The following is a 26,873-nucleotide window of genomic DNA, read 5'->3' on the forward strand; positions in this document are numbered from 1 at the left end:
CTAACTCATAGCTTTCCTTGTTACAGGAGTGGGAGAAAGCATGGGAGCGCTAGCAGATGGTTTTGTAGGAAAGGACGTTCAGAACTCAGCTGCTCAAGGGACTCGATTCTCTCGCTTACAGTGAGTTAGAAATTACTTACAGTTTTAGGCTTTGTTCTAAAATTCTGCTTTGAATATTTGACGCTGCATTAAAAAATATAAATGTGAAATGCTATAACGTGTTTACTGTAACTTGCACCATTAGAAGAGTTAACAGCAGGATGACAAAAGAGCACTCCTACATTGAAACAGTAATTACTACCATGGCTGAAGGGGCAGAAGGGCAGTTTTGGACAGGGAAGCTGTGTGAACAGAGAGAGTGTGAGCATGCTCAGTCTTCCAAATTGAACCAGAGTCTGAGGATGCTGCCTGGTCGCTGGTGTGTGAGAAGAGATGGGAGGATGGGCACTTTGCCGTCTGAGCCATTGGGCTGCAGGAGTTGAGCTGTGGTGCTGGGGCTGAGTCAGAGCCCAGCGGCTCCCTGGCGTTCTCTTCAGAGCTGGAAGCTGCTGTCTGTCTTTGCAGAGATGTGCAGCCAAGCGCTTTCTGCCTAGAAGTAATGGCCTCTCTCTTTCTTTGGCCTCCTTCCATTGCTTTTAGCAGAGGAACCTAAGGGAAAGTTTGGCTGGCCTGGTTCCCTGCTCACCTCCCTCCTGGGGTCTGTGGAGCTTTCTGCCCTTGTGTTGGCCCTGAATAGGGAGCATAGGGAAGGGCAGGTGGGCCCATGGTCCTGCCTCATGTCCCAGCTATCTAGGTGTTTCACTGTGATTCAGGGTGAGTTGCATCAGGCCTGAATTTTGGGGCTGAAATGCTTCAACTGAATTTCTTTTCGTAGCAGTGAACAATCTCTGTTGTTTTGGGTTTATTTTTATGAGTGTGTGCTTTTTTGTTTCCTTGTTTGCAAACTGTTGTATTTCTGTTTCCTGCTGTGACTGATGAAATGTGTTTTGCAAGAGAGGTCTGCTCCTTCCGTTCCCGTGCTGCTCATCTGTGCATACCTGCTCAGTGGAAGGAACAGGAATAAACCAGTGCAAGCTGCAGCCTTGCAAAATTATAGATGTGCTTCTTGTATTTGACAGTATGTGATGATTTGATGTCATCCTAGCAAGGAACTGGCAATTTATTTCATACACAGAGGTGAAAGAGGGACCACTGGAGCCAGATGGGAATTATCAGGGATCAACCTCAGAGTGCTTCTGGCACCAACAAGTGATGGAAGTACTGCCACTAATCAAGGTGTTAGGTCTGCAAGGACCCAAGGAACATAAGAAGTTGGTCTGCAAGGATTTGCAGTTTAAAAATTAAGCACAAGGCTTGGGTGCCTTGTTTGTTTTGTTAGGGGCATTGATCTGAAGATGGGTGATGCAATGCCCAATAATCTGCTGATGTCAATAGGTCTGTTACATTGCAAGTCAAAAACCTGTACAACTTGAATGCTAGACATAGGATAAACAGGGATTAGGAAACAAACCTGGCACCACATCCCATTTCTTGTCACTGTCTTTACATGCCTTTGTAGTGGGTTTTTGTCCTTCCTACTTTCAGCTTCATTTTCAAAGCAGTCTGTAGCTGCAGCCCTGCCATAGCCACAGCCTCTGCATGCAGCTATCTGTGCTCAGCTTCCTGTTCTTAACTTGATGCCTGTCTGGTTCAGTTTGCAGGAATCGTCCACACGGAGGAGCCTGTTCATTAACAGCCCTCTTTCTCTCTGAAACTGTCTGAAATGCTCATCTATTTACAGCAGGTTCTCACTGTGCTGTGTTAAGTGGGTTTAGAGCGTGATATTCCATAGCTGTGCATCTTCATGAGGGGAGTTATTTTCAGGTGTGTAACACCTGTGTCTTCTGCTGAGTGGAAGGCGCTCCTACCTGCCTATGGCATAATCCTGCTTGTATGGCAGAATGGTACATCAGGGAGTTGTATTAAGGCAGATGTTACAGTAAGGGATATTTTTAAACTATTTAAACTGCCAAGTTTTGTGCTCAGATCAGTTTAAGTTCTTAGTAGGTTGGATAAAAGAAGACTACCTATGATTCTAAATCCACCTTCTAACCAAGTTGTACACAGTCAAAATAGATTTGAGCTCCTTTGGCAGGTGCTGGGCAGGCTAAATGTTGTGACTCCCGAAATATTTAAAGGAGTTGAGAGAGGACCAGAGAGGAGTTGGTTGCAAAGAGGAAAAAAGCAAATGTAACACACTGCTTCTCTCCCTTTGCTTTCAGAATCAGACTATTTCAGGCCTTCTTAGCAAATAAAATCAGTTTGTACTAAAAGGTGGGTAGCAGAGAAATGTTTTTTTTCCAAAATGTAACATGTGGGAATTATTTATTATCTTTCCTCGTTGTGTCATGATAGAAAGCCTTTCAGAGGAACTGGCTGTAACTGAGCTTTTCAGGAATGCTGGCTCTCTATACGGCTGTGTGTGCATTTGAGAGCATTTCCCACAGATGAGCAAGATGCCTTTTGTGCCTACACTGATCTGTGAGGTCACACAGAAGAGCTTATGTCCTTACCCATGGGCTCCTGTGGCGTTAGGACCTGGTGAATCTTCTTACCCACACTCTGTGGTCAGCTCTCTGACTCTGGCACTGGCCGAGCCCATCTGCAGAGATGTAACAACCATCCCAGTTAGCTTTATTAAGCTCGACAGTGGTGTTGCAACTGGCAGTAATTGGCAAAGGATGACAGCAGAATTGCCAAGAGACAAAGAACAGAATGGGCTGTGGAGCCTCATCCCAGGGTCCTGGTGGCTCAGGACCAGAGTGCTGGCAAGTCGCTGCGAGGAGAGCTGTTGCTGCTATTGCTTGCTCTGTGGCCAAACAGAGGACTTCTGTTTCCAAAGCTGAGAAGCCCCAGCCTCTTTCCAAGCTGTGACTGTTTGAAAACAAGCCTGGACCCAGCTGGGTAAGTGATCTGTGCAGTCACCGGTGTGGTTTGTCCACACTGCTATATGAAGCATACCAGACACATTGGCAAGGCACACATGGTGAGATCTGTCACTGACCTTCAGCAGAGTAATCCCAGCATGGGTTCAGCAAGGCAGTGACAGGCTTGACTTCTGTCCTAGATTAACAGGAGGGGCACAGCAATTAGCTGACTTTGGACCCATCGCACTATATTGAGGGGGGAACCCATTCTGTTTGCTAAAGTAAATTAGTCTACTAAAGTGAATTACATGAAAGCTGGTGGGAGGGATGCAGGGAGTCACAGGGGCAGGAAGCTTTGAGTTGTTCCATCAGTGGGCTCACAGTGAGCACAGGTAGGGCCAGCTCTACATTACTTACACAATAGGATTTTTTTCAATAGAATCCAGGTGGTGGTAAGGTCACATCCTGCCCTGCTGCTGTGCTGTTCTAATATGTAATTAACCTCCTGGCTAAGAATCCAGAGCATCTTTGAGCACTCAATTCAGCTAACCAACACCCTGTGTTTCAATGTCTCATGATGCCTTTGTCAGCAAGGTTGGTAAACCTTTCCCAGCCCCCCCATCCCTGCCTCCTCCCTGGCCTGCAGACACTTCCCATGTGCAAATTAGCACTTTTCATTGGTCTTGGTAGAATTCCACAGCATTATTCCAAAAGCACAGGAGAAAATGTACTCCAATGACAAATTGAACAGCATGGAATTTTTTTGTTTTCATTAAGCTGCTGAGAGAGGGATAAGTTCTTTGGATTTTTGTATTTTATATCAAGGTAGCTGAAGAGAGCGTAATTAGAGCTGTTATGTGCTTTCCAACGTGGGGCCTGAATCGCGTGGTTTCCCAAGGAACACTTGCTCTCCTAGGAAACATTTTCGGTGCCATCAGTTTAAGAATAGCAATCTTCTTCCTTACATCTCACCTTTCAGAAGTATGGCTAATCTTTTAGTGTGCATGCAGGATTGAAGGGGTTTTTTAAGATGAAATCCTGCTCTCCTGCTGAAGGAAGAATAACTTATAGCACCTTGCTCTGCAATTTATTTGTTAGAATAAATAAATATATGCTTTGAGTATGGCCTCGTAGCCCTCAGTGCATCAGTTCTGTGATGATTCTGAAGGGAACTGCGCTGCTAAAATAGTTCAAGTGGTGAATTGCTCCTTGGCTACAACTTGAAGCATCAAAACAAAACCCTACAGTTTCAGTGCTGCCTTCCAACAATAGAAACAGTGCTGCAACTTGGGGGCCTAGGAGATTTCCATCATGGAAATGGTAGAGCCAGCATAGCTCACTCCCGCAGAGCAGGCAGGGGCAGTGCCAGTTTTACAGGAGCCAAGCGGCGTTGCTGCCCAGGATTGTGTAAAGTTTGCAGAGCAACGAACTTAAGGCTGCACTCTTTGCTTGGGACATCATCTTTGCAGCTTTGCCTCTAGAGGGTTTTTCTATCTGGAGCACCTCCGAGGATGTTTTATGTACCTTGGAGCACCACATAAAGGATGAACCAAAGCCATTACCTCTTCCTGGAGGCAGGTACTGGGAGCTGGAATCTGCATGAAAAGCTGCCAGATTGCCACATCCAAGTAAATGCCTCTGACTGGGGCAGATATTGGCCCCCCTGCCTGCCCCATGCCAGCCTCCTCATTGCCCTGAAGCAATGGCACTTTGCCCTGCAGCTGGCACAGAGAGCTCTCTGGTCCTGGCTCCTGTGGGGGCAGGAGCAGCTCTGGGCAGCTTTGCTCTGCTCCTGCCCTCAGCATGGCTCTCCCCAAGGAACAGAAAGAACATTGCAAGGAAGCCAACCTCTATTTGTGCCTGTTTTAAGATACAATTGGCTCAGCTGCATATCCCTGCCAGCCTTGTTTAAGGAGGTTTTGATAGTATGTCTTCTTTCTGGTTTTGTGTACAAGATTAGGAAGTTTTCATCTGTGCCTTTAAAAAAAGCCCACATCCCTGCCAAGATGTATTAGGAGAGCTGCTAAAAAGGAGTCATCCTGTTCCAGGACTGCTCGGCTTATGTAACAGGGAAATCCTAACTAGCAGATACTCCCCCTGCGTGCTGTCAGCAGGCACGTGCCAGTTCCGAGTTTTCAGCTGCTTGACTGATACTTTGCTGGTTTATTTAGACATATTTACAAACGTATTCTCCCCCATATCCATTTGTACAGCCTGTGTAATGTTATTATAAAACACGGTACAGACCTCGCCTCACCACAAGGATCTTTAAATAAAACGTATTGTAAAGTGCCAGATAACAATTGTTTTAAAAAAGACAGTTCCAATTAAAGCAGGTACTTGGCTGCCGGGACATTTCCAGCACGAGTCTTTCCGCCAGGTGAGCAGGAGCTCCCCTTTAGCTCTCCAGCTTCAAGTCCAAAGGCTTTAGGAAGTGCGGCAGAGGCAGATCATCCAGAGCCTCAGGGAAGTGCTCAGGTGCAATGGTCCTGATCAAGACACGCATGGCTCCGACGAACAGCGATGGAGGAGCCAGGCCCACCAGGCACCGGAACCGGCTCTCCCCCAGCAAGTCCTGCCAGCGCTGCCGCTCGTCCAGCAGTTGTTGCTTCATGGAGAACCGCAGGTCCTGAGGCACGAAGAGGAAGAGGCAGTCGAGGCAGAGCAGCTTGGCACGTATGTTGGCCGCCGGCGCTTGGCCCACCTGCTGCAGCAGGGTGTCCATGGGGGTGTTCCCTGTGCTGTCACAAAGGCAGGGTGATGCGCCGTGCCCCAGCAGCAGCAGCAGGCACTCGGGCCGCACCATCTCGCAGGCCAGGTGCAGGGCCGTCTTGCCGCCTTCCACGCGGCTGCAGCCCCGACGGTCCAGGTGGGCGACGCGCTCGGCTGGTGGGAAGGCCTGCACAGCTTTGAGGATGCGGAAGAGGATGCGGACGCGGTTGTAGCGGACGGCCATGGCCAGGTGAGGGGCCGAGCCCTGGCAGCAGCTGAAGCTCTGGCTGGGTACAGCCAATGCGCTCTGTGGGAACTTAGCGAGCAGGTGCCGGGCGTAGGGCTGGTGGTCGTGCACCAGGGCGTACAGCAGCGCCTCGGAGGGCGAGTAGAGGCTCACCTTGCCCCCGTCCTCCCAGTGGAAGACCTCCATGGTCCGCATGTCCTCCAGGAACCAGACGGGCAGCAGGTCGCGCACGGCTTGGTAGAAGGCAAAGGACGATTTCTTGCACTGCTTCTGCGATTGGGCACTAAGGCCGCCGACCCACCGCACGCTCCAAGGCATAGCGGGGGGCTTCCTCCCGGCCCGGCCAGCAGAGACCGCATCGGCACCGACCTGCGGGAGCGGAACAGCGTGAGTAGCCGGGAGAGCGAAACACCCCCCTGCCCCCCACGTCCCCGGCGCTCGGGAACCCGGCTCCTTCTCAGCCCCCCTGGTTCCCTCCCCCCCGCCGCCGGTTCCCGGTTCCCGTCTCGGTGCCGCTCACCTCCCGCTCAGTTCCGTGCCGCCCAGTCGCGGAGGGGCCGGAGCGCGGCGCCGCCGGGGCCTTTTATCCGCACCCAGCGCCCCGGGCGGTGAAGGTCGGTCAGGACCCGGGAACTGTCCATCCGCAGACCATTGGTGGCCGCCCCGGACCCGCGAGCGCCCATTGGCTGCCGGCAGAGGACGGGGCGATGCAGCGCCCTGCGTCACGGCAGGACAAGTTCCAAGAAACTTGGGAGGACCGGGAGGGACGGGGAGGGGACAAGGGCGGGGATGGATGGAGAGCAGGGGGCGGGGATGGATGGAGAGCAGGGGGCGGGGATGGAGAGCAGGGGGCGGGGATGGATGGAGAGCAGGGGGCGGGGATGGAGAGCAGGGGGCAGGGCCGGCAGTGATAGAAATGACATCCCAGCGTGGTTCTGGTGTTACGGTGATGGGCTCGTTGCAGTCCCGCCTGGGTTTAAGCACTTTGGATTAAGTAACTGATCTTATTACTTATCTGGCTATGAGAAGGGCTTATCGCGGGATCCTTGGCACATGGGGAAAGCTCTGCAATGGGTGTTGTGCGTTACCTGCAGTTTTCACAAGGAACATATTGGCTGGTGACTTAATGGGCACAACTGTGGGTGTCATTAAGGGCAATATCAGAATAGCCAACGTGAACGACGGTGCTGAACGTACTTAATGTTTAGCACTGCTCTGGAGCAGGAGGCAAAGAAAGGGCGATTAATGCATCCCTCAGTTCGGAGCAGGCTGAACCATGCAGGTGTCAGGCTTACTGAGCTCGTCATGTTCACCAGTTTCCCCTGTTGCAGGCTGAGGACCAAAGGTCAGCAGCATTTGGACACAGCCCCCAGGCCGTGCTCCTGTGTGTTGCTCTGCTTCACGGCTCAGCTCAGTGTGGATCATTGCCACAGAGCCCTGAAGCCCCATAACCCTGGCCCAGTTGCTTTGTCTTTGGTAGGATGGGGTCAGCTCCTTCCTGACCCACAGTGTGATAGAAAACTTGTCACCTGTGATAAGTCAGCCACATTCATCGTTTCTGTAACCAGCACAAAAACGCAGCTGAGAATGAATTTAACCCTGTCTGCTACAGAAGGGGGGGCTTAAAAGCCTGCCTGTCCTTTAGAAGACCAAAGAGGCTGGGTGCCTTTTGGGTGAGCTCTGTTGTATAAGGGAGTGGGGTCCATGGGCTCCTGGCATCCACCAATGGCTCTGGCCTTCAGCTCGATACTGCTTGTTAAAAATATTGTCCCAGCTGTATTAATATGACCAGACTGGATTGCATCTGAGCTGAACATTGTGAGCCTAAGGCAGGACATAAATATAGAATCAAAACAGCCTGACATAAGAGTCATCTGTCCTCTTCTGTGCGAGAAGTGAAGGGGAAGGAGGACAAGAGCGTCCTGGGGTGGTTCTGGGGCACTTCCATGCATTGCCCTGAGCCTTGGTCAGCCCTGTGCAGGGTCCTGGGGCACAAACTACCCTGGCATGCCCCTGGTCAGTGTCTGTGCCACAGGACTGTGCACTCAGCACATTTTTATCCCGGGGTTACATTTGCCTAGACAAAGTCTGCAATCATGAATGACTATTTGTTTGATGTGTTTGCCTAACAGGATTACCCTTATCGTAATGATAGAGCAGCCCGGCCTTGGCACAGCTAAAGCCAAGGGCTGGGGGGAGGGATGGTCGAGCTCCTGCCTCTCCTGCTGATGCCCACTCCTTCTCCTGGCCGGGGACCTTCTTGCTTTCACCGCTGTTCTCCCTGCTTAAAGCCAGCCCGCCCGCACCAGGTCCAGCTGCTATTTGCAGAAGCAGAACCCACCGCCTACTTCTTGCTGGTTCCCAAACAAGCAGGATCCTCTATTTATAATGTGCTATAATTGGCTCAGATGTAAATTGTGGTTATCAGGCTGCCGGGGCCCTCAGGGATGCTGATGCTGCAGGGTATGGAGGTCTGCAGTGTGAGCTGTGTGCCCACAGACCCCAGCTTTCCGGAGCACCCTCTATTTGTCAGGGCTGTGTGGATCTGCTTTTCTAGATGAGTTTTGGTAGCACTGAGGCACTGCAGAGCCAGGAAGAGAGAGATCTTCCCACTGCTCCCTTGAGATGCTTTACACCAAACCCATCGTTTCTAAGCCAAGGCTTTTATAGCAGGGATGTGAGCTGGGCTCTGCGGCTCCAAAATGACCCACTCCATCACCAGGTTACTGAGTCGCTTGGGTTCACTACATTTGATGTAGCATCTGTTTGGTCTTGATGGGCGTGTGGCCATTTTCAGCCCACGAGGGATCAGGCTGTTGGGACTGCAATTGCCCCGACCTCATAGCTGGACACAGGATGAGGTGCTGGGGTCTGGGAAGAGGCTGTGGCTCTCCCACTTAGAAGCAAGTCCACGTGTTGTCATGCTCACCCCAGGCCTGCATTTGGGCTGCTGTTGCTGTCTAAATCCTTCTGCAGTTAAGAGCTGTAAAACATGATGGATATATGGCCAAGCAGGAGGATTTAAAAAGAAAATACTGGATGCTTTGCATATCTTTGAGGGCTTATTTTTATTCCCATTTGTTCGTTCTCTCAGCTCTTGGCTGCCATCGGGTTTGCAGAAATAACAAAGGGGGGGTGAGGGAAAGGCCAGCGCTCTGGGGGGCTCCTCCTGTTGGTGGAGGAGGCTGCAGGCAGCTCCAGCAGCACCTGTGGGCTCCATCATGCACATCGGAACAGGAAATCTGCTTGCTTCATGTTCGAAAAAGAGGATTGATTTATCAGCCCAAAGCCCTTTTGCTGTGAAGTGCTGCTCAAAAGGAATCTTCCTTCCCCTTTCATTCCATACAAACGCACTCAGAAGTCTCCTAGCAGTGCCTGGGGCTGCTCTGCTGCCAAGAAATCCCCCGGCTCTGTTGATTAAGCCTCCGTGATATTTCCGGTTTCTCTGTAATTGTTTTCTAATGAAATTTTCAAATCCGAGTATAATCAGGAGGTTGGAGCACAGTGAGCTCCCAGCAGGGCTCCTCATTTGGATGCTTCTCTTCCTAAATCAGTGCCTGTCTTCTGTGCAGAGATGAGAAGGTAATTTTCTGCGTGTAGAGACGTCCACAGTCCAGGTGGCAATGTCTTTTACCTGCAGGGTTCTGCACTAACACCGTTCTATGCAGCTCTCCATTGCTTTTGCCACTGAAATGATCATTGCTGTCTGATCAGATTTGCCTGTTCGTTCGTCTTTCTGTGGGTTACTGAATGGTTGAGGGATTACGGCGTGGTTCTCCCTGCCAGAATTCCCCAGTGCTTTTGCATATGCATGTTAGAGAGAGGCTGTTGTGGAATGCTGCGCTGTGCCCTGAATTTAGCCACGGGCTCACGCTCCCAGGTATTGCCTGCATTCCATGGCATCCTTTGCTTCCTGCTGTGCCTCCAGCCCAGAGAACAGAAACACAAGAGAGCTAAAATGGTTACGTAAAGAGGAGATGAAATGGGTGACAAAACCAAAATAGCTGTAAACAGGAGCCCGGTATAAATAGCGAGCTGAGAAACACCCGAGCCCGGCTGCTGCATGGCAGAAAGGTCGGCTGTGCTCCCTGCCCTGTCCTGTGACCCTGAGCAGTGCTGGGCACACGTGGGGGCTGTGGCACCTGGGCACAGTCTCAGGCTCCTTCCTTATGAATGTCACAGCAATGGGATGGGGCAGGAAAGGTTGTGATGCTGAGTTCTGTACAGCTCCAGGGGTGGAATTTTGTGCCAGCAATAGAACTTCCCAGAGTTTCATGTGGCTCATACAAAGGCAGGCCTTGCTCTTGCAACCCATGTGCTTTATGGAGCAGAAAAAACCTACAGCTTGGCCAGCATTCAAGCACCTTTCTCTGTTGTCCTTGTGATGTGTCAGATAAGGGTTCAAGGTCTTTGGTTGCTTGCATAGAATACAAGCAGCTTTTCTTAAGTTGCTGCTGGTATCTGTGAGCTCTGAGCACTGCTCTGTTGTTCTGACTCTGGTAAGTAAGACGAGAGAAGTGGGAGGGGGCCACTGTGTGTGTGCTGTGTAGTACGGCCCCCAGCAGATCCCAGCATGTGCCTGTGGCTGTGCCCACGCTGCTGTGCTCTGTGGGGTCGTGGCCGAGTGGGGAGATGGGGACAGCAGGCTGCAACTGTGGTCGTGCTCAGGGCGATGTCATGTTCTGGGGACTAAAATAGATGTTCTAATTTGCACTCTACTGCAAAATAATTTTAGTTATCCTACTCCGAATGCTGGATCTTTTTCTGCCTTTTTAATATGTGTAAGGTTCATCTTCTTTAGCTATTTGAAGCCAGGATAACCAGCAGCTCGCTTTCGTTAAATGGGGAGCGCGCTGTAACCAGCAGAGCTTCTTCCTGAGGTCTGCTCCGACCTGCCTTGCTGCAGGAGCAGCGCATCAGCAGCCGAAGGTTCCCCCCTGCAGTAAATGTGAGGCTACTGCAGGTGTAGCACGAGCCGGGCTGCATTCATTGCTGTGGATTTTCATGCTAAAGAAAAAACAAAGGCAGGAAAAGAGTGACTTGCTCCGCTAGAATGCAATGGCTCCTGTGCTGCCCTGCCTTGTCGCAGTCAGACTGCGTAATAATTTGGTCCTCCAACACATGCAGCCCCCTGACCACTCGGTGGGATGCTGGCACGGCCCAGTCTGTGTATTCTCATGCAAAATCCAACAAACTTGGCTTAATCAGGGTTTTCAATCTTCTCCTTCATTGCCTTCTAATATACCCTCCTAACAATTAACTCCGGGTGCTGGGAGAACGCCAAATGCAGGGTAAAAGACTTGGTTTTTCTTTCCCATAATTAAATGTCATGTTCACTGCTGTCTCTCCCACTTTATTAAGTATCCGGGCATGGTCTAACGCATCCGTTGGTGGATTTCCATAGGGTCTGTTTGGAGCCCACCTCCTGCTCATCTAACGTGGGGGCCCTAACAGGGAGGAAGCAGCTTTCTAATGCTGTTCTGGGAAAAACAAGCTTGCAAAACCTCTCCCCTGTCTGCGGATGTACTGTGACAAATACGTTTTGTGCCACCAGGTGCTGTGACAAGGCATGGTGGGAGGGGACAGCTGGTGGGGCGAGCTGAGATGGGACTGCTGCTCCCCAGCTCTCTGAGCCCAAAGGCACCTCATCTCCTATGGGACGACCTGCCTGGGGGATGTTCTGCCCCTGCCTTCCCCACCTCCCTCCACATCTCTCTTTGCTTTGGATAAACAGCCCTGAAAAGGGAGCCTTTGTTTCCAGCCGCATCAGGGGAATGGCTCCTAGTGGCACCGATAACCCTGTTTGCAAACAAGAGGACAGGCCTGACTACAAACAGGAGGCTCACAATGAATTGTTTCTCTTGTTTTCGGCACTTTGCGTGTGAGATGTGTGACCCACTGCACACAAGGAGCCTGAGCATTGGCCTGCCTGGGAGCTCAGCCCTTGGTGACAGAGGGGTCCTTCCAGTTTGTGCATATCTGTGTCTGGGCCACGGACACCCCTGCTATGTTTGTCCTCAGGTGGCCAGTAGATGTGGGTTTTCTTTGTCCTTGGGGTGCCTGCTGAGGACCTGAAAATCATAGAATCATAGGATCATGAAGGTTGGAAAAGACTTCTAAGCTCACTCAGTCCAACTATCCACCCATCCCACCATGCCCACTGACCACGTCCTTCAGTGTCACATCCCCACACACCTCTGGGCAGCCTGTGCCAATGCATCACCACTCCTTCTGAGAGGAGATTTCTCCCAGTATCCAACCTGTGGACAGAAGTGCCATGTGCATCTGCACAGCGGTGCTGGGACAGCTGACCCATATAGGGGTTGGCTAACAGGGGCTTCAGGCTTGTATAACATCTGTGAGAGGACAGTAAGTCCAGTGCAAGGGAAAGCAATGCTCAGCAAGCTCAGGCTGGGGTGTGTGTGCTTTTATTTCTACCTCTGGCTGAAAACTGTTGGCTAAAATGCAACTAAAAAGCACTGCTGGTATTTTTTAAGCCTGTTCAAACTGCCATGAAAAATACGACCATTCTGTTCTTTTATAACCTCTTATAAGCCCTCATTTTTAGCTCGCGCTCCCCAGATCCCATAAAATAAATGGGCAGAAACGCCATAAAAATGAACAAAATCCTCAAACGTGGCCAATTCATATTCCAAGCATCTTATTAAATACTTATTAAAACCAAACCAGTCCCACTCCTTACATAAATTTGTGATTGTTTAGAAATCTGTAATTAATTATAAACTATTGGAAACAGCTTCACAGTGGAACGACCCTATGGCTGCTCTGAATGTGAACTGCACCCATCTAGGCCAGGGCTGGAACCTGCCTTTGGGAGGAGAGCTGGAGAGCTGTAAGCACCAGTGCTATCTCACAGCAGCCTTCTCATTCTAGCATGGATTCTCCCAGCAGGATGATGGTGTATGAAACAGCTCCCAATGAGGTGAGCACAGAGCTGGGCTCTGCTTTTGGGTTCCAACCAACTCGGATAGAGAAGCAGCGTAATTTGCTGGGCAGTGCTCAGCTGGGGGGCACAGCTTTGGAGCCTATGGAACCAGTGGTGGGGGATGTTTCCCAAAGTTCAGTCCCCCAGGGGCAGTGCACAGAGGCTGTCACAGGATGTGTGACTCATACTTAATGGGACTGAGCTGTTTGTGTCATTGTTGCTGCCTCAAATGGCTTGGGAAAGTTTCCCTGGGAGAGACCCCACTGTTGCCAGCCCTCTTGCTGCTGTAGGGTTCAGGAGGTTCCTCCTGGGCAAGGCCTCCTAGTTTCCCCAACAGAGATAGCCATGGTGGCAAGAAACCAAGGAGAGCTTCTCTGCCTGTTTGCTGGGGAAGGAGACATCCTGGGCAGTGATGTGAAATTGGATCTGTGTTGTTCTATGGCACAGGTCTCACTTTACTTGCCTGTTTCCAACACACTGAGCAGGCAGCTGTGTCTCATACTGGGCTCGTCCCCGAAGCCAGCAGCTTTCATGCTGATCTGAGCGCAGGGATGGGTAACAGCCCCTGAGGCCCTGCAGGCACTTACCCCTTACACATCTCTTCTGTCCCTGGTGAAAGGGAACGTAAGGAAAGCGGCCACCCCCTGCTGTAAGGCAGCCCTTTGCCTGAGCAGCTCCTGTGGAAATGAAGTGTCATTCCTCTCTAGGAAAACAGCAGCGAGCTCACTGCAGAGCTTCAAGGTATGGGGAGAGAAGGAAATCAAGTGACAGCAATGACAGCATCCGTCACAAGCTGAGTCAATCAGCAGACGCCCTGCTTGCATTTCTTTACACTCAATAAGGGTTGAATTTTTCTTGTTCCACTCCTGTTGGGTGCTCACATCACATACAATGCTGCACAAATGCAGATTCCTGCCTCGTGTGTAAAAAGAGGCGAATGGTTTCAGCACAGCTGGTTCTTGTAAAGCTGTTCTGGCTTTAAGTATTCAAGGATCCTTTCTGAGCCCCAGGACCTCCGTTCCCAGTATTTAAAAGCTTGGCTTTCATTTTAAATTCTACTCCAGCTCTCAACTTTTAGCTTGTAATTTTGCCCCAGAAAACATAGAAATTAGAAGACATTCCCCCCAAAGAGTATTTTTTACATCACTTGTGGGGTTTTTTTTTGTTAACATCAGGGAACACCTCCCACAGTGTCAAGTGGGTGCTGGCTATTGCTTTCAGAAGGACTGTCTTGCTGCTTTAGGTGCATTGCTTTGAGGCTGATGTGCGGCTGATCTGGCCCTTCCAGCAACAGCTGAATGCTAACAGCTGAAGGCTTAACAGTAATATGCTTAGTGTAATAAGATTTATTATTTTAAATGCCTGATTAAGTGCCCTGGGGGCTGGAATCCTCCCTCTTGCCGAGGCACGGACAAGTGCCCTGATACAGGTGAGTTCATTCCTCCTCCAGTAGATATTGGTGTGTGTGTGCAGAAAGGTGCTTTGCTCTGTGCCCGTCACCCTCTGCTCTTGGTGCTGCTGTTGGTTGCACCACGGGCTCCACTGAGTTGTGCCCTTTGAGCTGCACAGCTGTGGTTGATTGATTCATCCAGCCTCACATTTGGGCTTTACCTGAGGGCAGCTGTAACGTAGAGCACCTGGGCACTGTGGGCATTATGCAGCCATCCTTATGCACCAGGTAAGTGCATGATGCCCTCAAGGTAAGGGAACGGGCCATTGCTCTCAGGTGGGAAGGAAAACACACTTCCAGCCCCTGTGAGTTCCCAGCCAAAATCTAAATGTCATCTTGATGATAAATACGCTGTACTTCATGCCTGCATCTGTGCGCTCAAACTGTACTGGAGAGCTGGAACAGAAATTGAGAAGGGAATTTAATATTCACATTCAACTGGTGATTCCCTTAAGGGAAATTTCCTCAACTTGTCTGATTCCCCGAGGAGATGGAATGCCCACAGAACTCATTCTGCGAGTAATGATCAGATGAAATGAGGTTCTATCCATGGCTTAGGAGACCTAAGTAGGCACTAGTTGAATTCATATAAAAGTTTTCATGAGCAATAATGGAAAAGTGCCTTTGGAAACTTTTAATTGGATAAAATGAATTGAAACAGAAAAGCGTTTTCCTTCTCAACTTGTGGAGTTGATAAATGATAGAATCATAGAATCATTAAGATTGGAAAAGGCCTCAGAAGTCACCCAGTCCAACCCATCCCACCATGCCCAATGACCACGTCACTTAGGGCCACATCTCCATGGATGGTGACCCCTCCACAACTCTGGGCAGCCTGTGCCAATGTGTTGCTACTCCTGACTGTGCCCTCTAAGGCTTGTACTGAAGGGAATGCTCCTCCTTTCCATGGTCTTTGCCCCTTCCTGTCAGATCTCCCACAGGAGCTGATTTAAGTTCTCACATCATAAGAGATGTAGGAAAGTTGCCTGTTGTCTTGGAAACGCAGGCAGCTACTTTGGGGAATGTGGATTATGAAGGGCAAGCAGGAAGGCAACCAAATTCAGATTCAGTGTCCCAAACAGTGTATGTTTGGGTCATGTAGGGATGACTTATTATTAGCATGTGATGGAAAATGCACTGATTTTTTCCAATGTGCTCTGCCCTGAGCAGCAGAAGAGCATGTGGAGTGTTGGAGTGGGTGAAGGAGATGGGCGAAGTTGGTCCTCATGTGGAAGTGGGTGCAAATCCCAGCAGGCTCCAGTCAGTGTCTGAGCCTGGATGAGTTTCCCCTCAGCAAATGCTCATGCTGGGTTACTCTGCGTTGCAGTCATCATTTGGTGACAGCCATGTCCAAAACCACACAGGAAAAGGTTTTTTTTGAACAGAATTGTTAAATGGCATCTGGGGGAAGGCCTGTAAGAGGCCTGTAGTCTTCTGGCTGGAGCCATCTCTCCAAAGCTAAATGGGATAATGCCCCCATCATTATCCCAGGGAGCGGTGCACTCAGCCCCCTGGCAGACTGGAGCAGTGAGCAGCAATTGCTTTGCTTCTAACCACCGCATTGGTTGCATAGCTGTAGTGTTTCCTTACCCCAAAGAATTTGCATTTTAGAGGTTGGTAACCATTCGCTTCAATTTCTCCTTGCTGAGAGGAGAGACGTCACTTGTTGCTTGCTGATATGAAATTCAGCAGCCTGTGGATAACACACATTTCAGCCCGAGATGCACAGAGCACTGAGCAGTGACAGGCACTTGGCTGCCTTGTTTTTTTTTCTTCCTTAATTTTTCCCAGTCATCATCGTTGCTTTTTTTTTGTTGTTGTTGTTAAAATTGATTTAATAATTTCAAATCCACTAGAGGGCAACGTGCTCTGGTGTGGGAGAGGGAGAAGCGAGGAAATGGCACAATGTGGGCTCATGGCCGTGGGGACGAGCAAAGGGCTGTGGGTGGGATGGGGATGGCAGTGGTGGGGCAGGAGCAGCTCCCTGGTGCTCTCTGGTTTGAGGTCCGCTGGTTTTCACTTTTTAGGGATGTAAGAGTTAGCAAATAGTCTGTGCTTAGCTGCAGCAGCTCGGGCAGAGCAGGACAGGAACAGCCCTGTTGGAGGTGGGGAGAGGTGAGGGTGGAGGTGGGCACTTATCAGTTAAGTACTCAGGGTTTTGCCAGCTGTGGGGTCAGAGCTAGTGAGCTGTGGTGTGGCTATAAGATGTGTAAGCTCTAAGATATGCTTCCTTGGCTCCAAGCTGAACCCTCTTGCTCTGCTGCGAGCACTTCCCCTTCCTCACAGTGTTGTCTTCCTGCAGCGATACTGTCCCGCACCTCGTATCCCAAACACTGCTGTGACTGAGCAATGTGACCTTTGTTCATAGGAGAAAACGTGAGCAGGAGGACAGCTGGAGCCTTTGTTTACTCCAGATGCAGTTTCCCCATTCACAGCCACCTCTCCACCCAGGTTTCATTGGGATGCACTGCTTTCCCACTGCACAGCTCTGCTCCTGGCCGGCACCTTGGCAATGATCTGAGGGGCTGGGAGACTCCTTCAGAAGGCTGCCAGGAGAGCCATGGTTCTTCTTGACAGTCTTCACAGTTAATTCCAGTTCAGTGCATTGTGCCGCTTTATTTTCCTTCTGTGGTTTGTTTTTCTTTACTTTCATCTCCTCCATATTTGGCTGCACAGAAATTTCTACTTCAACCCAACCTGTGGGCTTCTGACAGACAGGTTGATTTACGATCTACAGCTGGGAGGAGTAGTTAAGGTTCAGCTGCAAGCTCTGGAGCTAAGGTGAGAGCGCTGTATTTCAGCCTAGTCCTGTTTTATGATCTTGGGTATAGAGAGCTGTGAGCAGAAGGCACAGTGAACGCCCACAGCTCTGCAGTGCTTGGCTGATGTTCCCAAACCCACCTCCCCAACCACTTTTGTGCACCAGACGTGATCTGTTGAGTTCAAGGGGCTCAGCAGGGGATGCTGCAAACTACGTGCATCCCCCTGGGAGTGAGTTCCATGTTGGAGAAGGGAATGTTAGGTCTGACCTCTCCCTGGGCCTAAACTAAAGCTGTAAACTACTGCTGTGGAGCTTCTTGGAAACAGGCCCAGATGGAAATATGCCCAAATTTCTTAAAAATCAATGAAGCAAGAAGGTAGTGTGAGATCTTTAGAAGATAATAAGAAATGCTGTTTCCATTTCAGAGCGATGCAGTGACTCTTAGCTTGCAGGAGCCTTTGCACAGCCTTCTCTTGTCCTTCCCCTCTGCCTTTCTATAGGCTTTTGTGGGAAAAGTGGCCAAGGAAACTGCAAGCACTCCATGGAAAATTTAGAAACAGCTCTTTTTGAATGAAAACTGCACGTGTAGATGTTTAATGGCGGGGACAAACCTTGCTGTGTTCTCCAGGAAGACTTCACTTGGTTAACGTTTGTGAATGAATCATTGCCATTAAGAAGGAAGGGCTGCTGCTGCTGCTCCTGTCCCTCCTGCTTCCTCTTATGCCGCTGCCTCATCCCCAGAATATGCACCGCTGATCCCTGCAGCAGCTGCCGGCTGGAAATTCCCCCTTTTTGCCTGGCTGGGGCGGTTGTGCTGCTCATGAAGAAGCGCAGCTGAAACGTGCTGTGATGAGCGGAAGGGAAAGGGGAGGGGGGTGGAGCGCTGCTGTGCCTGAGGGCAGCAGAGCAGCTCAATGGGAGAGTCTGCTGGGGATGTAGGGGAAGAAATGCTCAGCTGCAACGCCAGCAAGGGAGAAGTGACCCACTGCTGGGCAGCAGGGGCTGCACGGGAGGTGGTTGGGAATGTGTGTGAGAGTTGCAGGGAAAACAGCATAGGAATACGCTTGGTTTTTAAGGGGGACTTGGGGCTATTCTTGAAGCCCTGATTTCCCAGGCAGTACTGGCTCTGATGGCTGACTGCCTTGTAGATTGCTCTGAGTGTGTTAATTGATTTCTTCTTTCTTGTGATTTCATTTTATGTATGTGCATTTTCACCAGACAGCTCTGAGGTCAGGGGGCCACGGCCCTTCCTTTCTGACCTTCATCATTTCAGGGTTCCGGACCACTCTCATTCCCTCCCTCCTGCCCCCAAAGAGTTAATACAGGAATTAATTGTAGGCTGAAGTAATTCTGCTGCCTGGGCTTGATTTAGCTTGAGGGGGGGGGGAAAAAAAGAAGAAATAGGAAGCCAAACAGAAGAATCCCAAACGTCATCCCCCGGCTGAATTCCATTTTCTCTTCTGGTTGAATAAAGAGGGATGCTTAGAGAAAAGTGAACCTTGGCAGAGAGTGTGCCAGCACAAGGAGGGCTGTGTGATATATGATAAACTGCGGCCATAGTGAGCCGGGCGGTTTAACTGTACTAGCAGGCAGATGCAGAGGGGTGAGAGGATGTGAAGCCACACGCTGTGTGCACTCACACACAGCCCTGCTGCCCATAGGGACACAGCTGCAGTGACATTGGGCCCCTCAGCTCCCAGCTCTGCTGCTTCCTGCCCACGGGGCCGTGCTGCAGTGCTGTCCTGGTGGGTGGTGAGGTGATGTGACCCCACTGTCACCTTGTCTGGGTGGGGACAGGTTTTCTGTCATGTCCACCTTATAGTGGTTTTTGTGCTGTCTCAGCATTGAGGTACTGGCTGTCACTGTGGGTGTCTGCCTGATGTCCATCTCCACAGCCAGTATGAGGTATGGAGCTGAAGGTCCATGAGCCATCTCAGCCCCAACCCCCATCTCTTTGGGATGGGGACAGTGTGAAGCCCATTTCTGCAGCTGGGCAGGGCTCACGCATTCTGAGCATCACTTCTATGAACAATGCTTGATATCATTGAGGAAAAATGCTTTATTTATCTTTCGCTCATTTTAACCCAATCTGAAGCAAAGGCTTTGCTTATGTTGCATGGTGAGGAAGTTGTCCAGCAAGGGCAGACACGGAGGCTGTTGGAGGATGTTTACTCAGATTGCTGGCGCGGAAGGGGAGTTTCCTAAAGAGGGATGTGGGTGCAGGGGACATCTCCAGCTGTCATTTGAATTTCCTCTGTGTAAATGATGGGTCTCTGCCTTTCAGGGACAACGCATGGATGCTGGACATGCATTTTGCAGTTGTGACAGAGTGCTGTGAACAAACTTGTGCCTCCAAACCTGCTCCTTGGACTCCCTCTTGGCTCTCATGCCACAGACTGGGAGGTGAGGTGACATCCCACCTGCCGTGGGGCTCCTCCATTTAACAAAAGGCAGGGAGGTGGCAGCATTGAGAGGGACTCCTATCACCTTCAGTGCTGCCTGCTGTGGTGTGTACCCTGTAAGAGATACAGGGTGGGCACTGCAGTTACCCTATGGCTTCTGGACATTCTCCCCTGTACCAACTTCTGTGGGCTCAGGGGTTACATCAAGCCTGTGCTTGTGCTTCCTCCTGCTTCCCCTTACTGACAGGCACCTGGTTTCCATCCATAGGTGTAGTTTTAATGTGTGCAGGGGCAACGTTAGGCTTGACTTTATGCTATTTTCAATTATTTCCATGCCAATCATTAGACCTCTTTCCACACTCTGGAAAAGAGAGATGGTCGTGAGACTCTTCATTACATTCTGTAGATTGCCCATACAGCATATGTTTACAATGAATTTATAGACCCCTGTAAAGGGGCTTGCATGCATTATGTTTAATTAATGCAGCAGAAATTATATCATTATAATAACTGCCTGGCCTTTAGATGTAAAAATCAGCGCCAAGGATTCCCAGATGAATCATCCCTGATAAGAACCAGAAATGACACAGGCCATATATTGTATGGCGAATTTGTTTGGATTGGTACCTTTAGGGTATTCAGCCTTGCCAACTCTCTGTGGTGCTGACACAGTTTATTACACATTTTCATTTATTAAGAGATTATTTGACTGCAGTTTGTTGTTTTATTGTACAGCAGGTGATAATTTTACACTAAATTAACTGTTACATCTCTTTTAGGAGAAGGCCGAAGAGGTTTCTTGCTACAAAGCTAAATACTAAGTAAAGGCTTTTATTCGCTGAGGGGGTAATTTGTCCTTGTGCATGGGGCTTGGCTAAGGCTCTCACCTCTGCTTGTTATTGGTCTATATGTGTTCATTGTTTGGGTTGGGGCTGACGGGTCTTCAGATTGCATCTATGTGCTCATGCTGAGTGGATCCCTGCTTGAGGGCTTGGTGAAGGTGGGCTGAGGCACCCAGCAGGTGACAGTGGGTCAGAAGAAAACACGAGCACTCCTGGCATGGTTTGTGCTTCAGGGAGAGAATAAAGGTGCTGTTTCTGCTCCTGGCTTAAATGTTTGTTATTCAAACAAATCCAGAAAATCATCTTGAAGCCTTCTTATGAAAACAAAGGAAATAAACACCTGCAGAGCCATCCCCCCTTTTCCACAGAGATGGATAACTTTGGAAGGAAAAATATTTATTGAAAAGCCCTCTTTGCCATTTGAAATAGATTACAGATGAAAGTAATTTGGCTGTCCCTTAATGAAGTCCATTACAGCAGGCTCGTTTCATAGCCTGTCTCACGCAGATACTGTCGAGCTAAGCTTTGTGGTGGGAGATGGGAATTCCACACCAAATTGAATCGGAGGCTGAAGCAGGAATAATTATTGCTGCAAATTATTAAAGCTTTGCCATATTGAAAATTCACAGCATGCTTATAATGTTAACTTACTGTTAAGGAGAAACATACTACAAAGCTAAAAATAGAGGAAAGATCAGAACCACGTTGCTTTGATCACAATTCCATATTTAAAGGAAGTTATCACTGGCAAAATAATCCCCTTCCCAACTGTGCCATGAATTACCTTTGGTTAATACCAACATTTCCTCTATGTGGAGCGCACCAAGGGGACAATTAGCAATTAAAATCCAGGGCTGGGTCGACTGATGGTAAATAATTTAGATGAGGGAACCCCCAGTCATACGTACACACTCACCTTCTTATTTATGCCTATTCTGAAAGCAAACCCTCACCTTCCCCGGTGCTGGTGTTCCTTTGGCTCAGTGGATGCCAGCACTAACAGGTCCTGCTGCACAGTGTGCTTGAGAATGAATCCCTTACTGCAGAGCTAAGGAAAGCTGCTGCTGTTCCTCCAGCCACCAGCAATAAAAGAGATGAGCAGAGTTAGGAATGAGTTCCAAGCGAATCCTTTGTGCATGTCTTTTGTGCACAGCTAAGGATTTCAATGCGTTCGATCCTCTGGATGGAGGTTTCCTTCAGTGCACGTGTAGGGGGATGCTGTCATGCACCTGGAGTGGACCCCACAGCTCCAGCAGCCCCTGACTGCTGCAGTCCGGTGTCATACTTTGCCCTAATTTTCAGCTATTTCATACCCAGAGCTGACACATGACAGTGCAATGTGAGCTCATGAAGCCCTGGGAGGCCCCAGTGGGGGCTGTGGGAAGGGCTGTTTGGTGCTACAGGCTGGGGGCCGCAGGCAGTGGGGTGGATACAGAAACCAGTCAGGTTATCTGAGATATGGGTGCATTCTGAGCTACCCCAAGCACCACACCAGGTAATTTCACTGTTCATAACAGCAAATTGCAGTCTCATTTTTAACATCCAGTGAAATAAATAGAGCCACTGCTGTTATCGTCAGCAAAGATGGAAAACCCTAAAAGGACACCCCGTACAACGTGATGCTTGCAGGTTGTGCCGGAGCATACGCTGTTATGTTACACTTCTTCCTATGTAGCATCCCTGCAGCCTGTTCAAGGAACTGTAAGTAAAACCTGAACTTCTGATAACCATTTTACATATGAAAAACTTGATTTTATTTGACAGCATAAGACTTGAAGATGAGGCAGGGGGAAGAACACAGAGCAAAGTATATTTTACTAGTAGAGTAAATGCGGCAGAGTCACTCCAATTTCTGGGAGAGTGTTGGGAGCAGCATGAAAAGGCTGGAGAGAAACAGCAGCTTAAATTCTGATTGTCTGTTTGGGGTGATAGTAAAGTCAAGTGTGCCATTTCCAGCCTAAAATCCCTGTATCCAACACTAAAGAGCATTAGAGCCTAAATGAGGATTTGAATACAAATGTCTTCAACTCCAGCTCATCACAAAATTGAAGGATCTGTTCCAGGACACACAGTATCTGCATGAAGAGACCCCCTCCCCCCCACCCCCTCCACATCCAGGCCTTTGAAGCTTGGGTATTAATTCAGGATTAAGGCAAAAAAAAAAAAAAAAAAGAGAAAGAAGTTGCAGGAGGCCCCGCTGAGGTCCGGCACTTTGCCCTGGACCTGGTCCTGTGCTGCTATAGCTGCCAGTGCAGGGTCTGGCACTTGGTGAGGGGCTGCTGCTCAGCAGGTACAGGTGGTGGTGCTTCACCTGCCTCCTCCTGCAGAAGATGTGTGTGCAGCCTCTGCGCCTCTTCCACCCGTAAAAATACTTAGAAAAACCTTCCCTTCTTCAAAGAAAGGACTCATTAAGTGCTGTGTTCCTCTGAGTCCGGGTGCTTCCCCGTTCCCAGAGGCACAGCACTGAGCCCAGCACTGAGCCTAATCACCAACCAGAACAACCGTGGCCTTTATTTTGGTGTAATGCTGCATGCAAAAAGAAAAAGAAAAAAAAAATAAAAGAAAGTCCCCTGTGTTTCCAGCTGTAACACTTGCACAACTGTAGGGAAAATGGAGGAGCCCATAGCTGGTTTCCAAACCTACATCTTCCTTTTTCCTGTAATGAATGCGATACATAATTTACACACAGGGAAAAAAAAAGAAAAGAAAGACTTATGAAGCTGAACATTTTTTTCTTTCTGTTTATTTTCATTTGATTGCAGAAGGGCTGGGGCTGCAGCGAGCTGAGATAAGAGCCCTACCCATGCCCTGCTGTAGCACTGTACTGTATGGAGGAAGGATGGAAGGGCCTATAGTGCTCGAGGTGCTGCTGTGGGGATGTGGCTGGGTCTAATAGCTCTCAGAGAGGCTTCTTTTGCCTGTTCTGACAAGGAAGAGCATGGCAAGGAGCTCTCTGTGCTGGGGGGCAGCAGCAGCCTTGTGACCAGGATCCCTGCCCACATACCAGGCTGCAGCCATAAAGTGCCTGCTGAAACCTATACTGTAAAAATTCCTCGCTGGGTGCTGTGGCAGCAGCACTTGGGCAATCTGTGGGCTTTGCCACCAAGGAGTCTGTTAAACAGCTTGTTAGCAGCAAGGACGGCAGCGGTAAAACTTGTACGCGTGATGAAAAGCAAACAGTCTTCTCTTTTAATCCGGTCTTTAAGGCCTGAGTTAAACAACTGTGTTTCAAGGGAATGCTAAGATAGAAAAGTCCATCCTTAGCAGAAGACAAATGTTTAGCTGTCTGAAAGTCTCAATTTGTTATAGTGAGATAACAGCTCCATTAATTAGATGATCAAGTATGACTTTATTAGTGAATTGTTGAATTGGTGTGGTGTGGCTCATGCTTGTTTACAAGATGTGCGAGCATCTTCTTTTGAGCATTTATAATGAACTTCTTCCAGTGATTTATTCACTATAATTGCTGTAGTTCTCTAATCTGGGTATTTGCATCGGGGTTGTTTATGACCTGGTTCGGTGCATTTATCTGTGCTGATTTTCAGCAACTAGAAACCAAGCAGGTCTCTGCACAGCATGGAGCGGGCCGCGTTTTGGGCCTCATCCCCTCCACTTCGCAGGGACTGCAGAGAAGCTACAATTGCTTTATCTGTAAGCCAGACTTCTAGCATGCAGTACCTCATGTTTATCTCAAGGCAGGACAGACATCAATTAGCGCTGCTCGCTAATGAGGGCACAGCCAGCGAACCTTGCAATGCGCAGTGCTGTGTGAGAGGTTGAGTGCTGCTGGCAACCGGGACCACACTGTGGGGGCATTTCTGAGCTCTTTGAGGAGGGTAATGCCCCTCCATTCCTCTAACCACCAGTTCCACCTGGATGAAAGCTGAATGTGAAACGAGCTGAGTTAGAAGCAGTAAGGGAAGGTGTTTGGGATGTGTTGGAGATGCTGGGCCTGCTGCATCCCCATACAGCACAGCATGGATGGCTCCTGGTGGTGCTCTTTCTGTGGGGACAGAATCACTTGCTGTAGAGCCATTGCTGTAGAGCCATCTAGTGAGGGTTTACTGCACATCAAATCAAAGGAGCCTTTTTTTTTTTTTTTTTACTGTTTCCAGGAGATATCAAAAGGACATATGAGCAAGCAATGGTATCTGCCTTTTCGCCTGCCTTCCCCACACAGACCTGCCCTCTGAACAGGCAAGAGCAAAAGTGAAGACACACGAGGCCTCAACAAGGGGCCCTAAACAGGGCTGCAGGGCTGGGCCGTCCTGCTGCAGGCAGCGGCCCTGGCTGGCCCTGTGACAGATATAATGTTCATAGTTTTATGCTCATTTTTGGTTTGGTGGGAGGTGTACTTTAGAGAATGATGGAGTTAAGGAGATGAAAATGCTGGCTTAGGTCTATGAGGGTCAGCATGCTGAAGAAACACCTACTTATTGCTCCTGAGCATTGAAAGCATGGCTACGTTGCAAATCTATACTGCGATGGATGTTGCAGCCTGTAGAGCACTGCAGAAGGCATTGTGCACAGTGAGTTAAAGATTAAGCACTCACAGCGCTGACAGCAGCTCTGCACTGCTGGCAGAAGGCTTAGGGAATACCCAAGTGGTCTCAGGATGGATCCCAGCGGCTGAAAGCGGGGTTGATTTCTCCCCAAGATCTGGAGCCTCACTCCAAAGCCGCCTCCTCCTCTTCCTCCTTTTCCTCCTCCTCCTCTGCCGGCCCCTTGTACTTTCTCAGGGGCTGGAAGTTGACAGGCACACAGGCAGCTCTGCATCACTCCCAGCGCTGTGTTGTGCTGCTGCTGGATCACCCCCCAGCTCCTGCCTTGCTGCTCCCCACGTTCTCCCAGCTCAGCTGCACTCCCCCAGGCCTGGCCAGAAGGGGCAGCCACGGGGCTGAAAAGAATCTGGCACAAGAGTGCACCCCCAGGGCAGGGAGCAGCTCCAGGCACTGGTTGCACGTCAGGACAGGGAAAGCAACCCAGCTGTTACAAACCAGCCTTGATTCTGCAAAACCCATGCACGAGAAAATGCTGTGAATTATGAATGTCTGTCATTTTACTGCAGCTATTCCTTGCCTTTTGTTTTGGAAATGCAATTTTTTACAGTAAGAAACTCCCCATTTTTGGTAGATTGAATGCATTTCACCATATTTATGATGAACATGTTTTGTGTAATAGCTGAAAGTAAAAGGTAAAGAGCAAATAAATAAATAAATAAATAAAGAGCAAAACAGAGACAAATGGGTTTGTTCTAATGGCTTCTGTATGGATTTGAAAAAGTTTGCTTTTTCTTGCAGTTTGTTGTCAGAAGGAATTGACTGAATTCAGTCAAAACGGTTTGTTCTTTGTCTGTGGTCACCATAGCTACCATTTCAATCTGTTAACATAAGTGGTATTATTTTGTTCCTTTCTCTTAAACTCTATTCACAGATGCTGTCGAGCTTTTCCTTTGTAAGTATCCAAAGGGTCTGGGCCAGGTCTGGCTCTGCTGCGTGAGCACCGGGCAGCGGACGCTCAGCATGGACCTGCAGGAGGGAGGAGATGCTGCTGCAGCACAGGGATGCTGCGGGGCGTGGGGCGGCTGCAGTGAGCCATGGAGCTGTGCCTGGAGAGGTGGGTGTTCGCCGGGTGTGCTCCCATAGATCCCCAGCTGCTGCACATCAGTACAAAGGCAGTGATGTCCGTGGAGGCGGTGTGTCTGCGGATGGTGTCGTCCTGTGAAGTTGCTCGTCACATGGGTTTTCCATAAGGAGGCATGAGATGAAGAAAAGCTACGCTGTTTAAATAAATAAGTAATAAGGTTTTATAGCCTCTACTCTCTCGCTTTTACCAGTGTTAGAATAGGCTCAGGTTGCCACTGAGTGTGGGTGTGTATCCACTCTGCACAACACGAGTGATTGGGATATTTACTGAACAGCAGATTATCCACGTTTCACATTTTAATTGGCACTGAATGGGGGAAAAAGTCAGTTCCTTTCTTTTTTTCTTTTTTCTTTTTGCTGGATGTGAAGATGACTGAGACAGCGTTGTTGTCTTTTCCAGAAGCAATGTAAGCAAATAAATGTATTGATGCGTATATGCGTGTCGTTTGGCTTACGGTGGGGAGGCCGTAAGAGGAATCAGACAGTAAAATGTACAGTTTTCATTCAAAAACAAAGCTCTCACATTAAAGAATAAAAGACTTGGTAAAGAATAAAGTTGAGTCGGTTTTTGATTGTAATTAATTATTTTTATTATGAAAGCCTTTGGTTAACGCTCTGCGGGTCTGATTTGCAGGGCACCCTGCTCTCTGCTGGCTTTTAGCTGGAGCTGTAGGTATTTGGCATTTCTGGCAGCCAGGGCCCTCTGCTAATGCCTGCAGAGAGTAGCTGGGGAAAGTGTGAGGAGCATTATTGTAATGAGGGGATAATTCTGTCTCTCCTTCCTGCCTTTCAGTGCAGATGAAAGAGCGCCTGGGAGTCACGTTCCATGCACTGAAAAAGGGAATTCTGATTTCCAGGCTCTGGCTCCCCAGGGGCAGGGATGCTCTCCTGTCAGAACCCACAGTAAGGCACATCCACATTCCCAGTGTAAGGCTTGTTTTTAAGGACTCCTAGCTCAGCTA

At 49.3% G+C, this 26,873-nt stretch overlaps 1 protein-coding gene and 1 long non-coding RNA gene across 2 annotated transcripts; one reads left to right on the top strand and one right to left on the bottom strand.

Moving 5' to 3' along the window:
• On the top strand, positions 1-26,073 carry LOC107315328 (uncharacterized). The gene is made up of 2 exons (XR_014946801.1): positions 1-120; positions 25,700-26,073. It is a non-coding gene; the product is annotated as an uncharacterized LOC107315328 (long non-coding RNA).
• On the bottom strand, positions 5,050-6,424 carry ANKRD9 (ankyrin repeat domain 9). Its single transcript, XM_015865599.3, has 2 exons — positions 6,386-6,424; positions 5,050-6,234 (listed from the first exon to the last, which is right to left on the bottom strand). The coding sequence occupies exon 2, from the start codon at positions 6,181-6,183 to the stop codon at positions 5,305-5,307; it is 879 nt and encodes a 292-aa protein (XP_015721085.2). The 5' UTR covers positions 6,184-6,234; positions 6,386-6,424; the 3' UTR covers positions 5,050-5,304.
• Positions 26,074-26,873: the final 800 nt, after the last annotated feature.

The sequence above is a fragment of the Coturnix japonica genome, chromosome 5, assembly GCF_054131305.1.
Source record: "Coturnix japonica strain WE chromosome 5, WE-NBRP24, whole genome shotgun sequence".
Taxonomy (NCBI): domain Eukaryota; kingdom Metazoa; phylum Chordata; class Aves; order Galliformes; family Phasianidae; genus Coturnix; species Coturnix japonica.

Excerpts from the sequence above, each read along its gene's own strand:
- ANKRD9 (XM_015865599.3), bottom strand. The coding sequence starts at position 6,183 with ATGCCTTGGAGCGTGCGGTGGGTCGGCGGCCTTAGTGCCCAATCGCAG.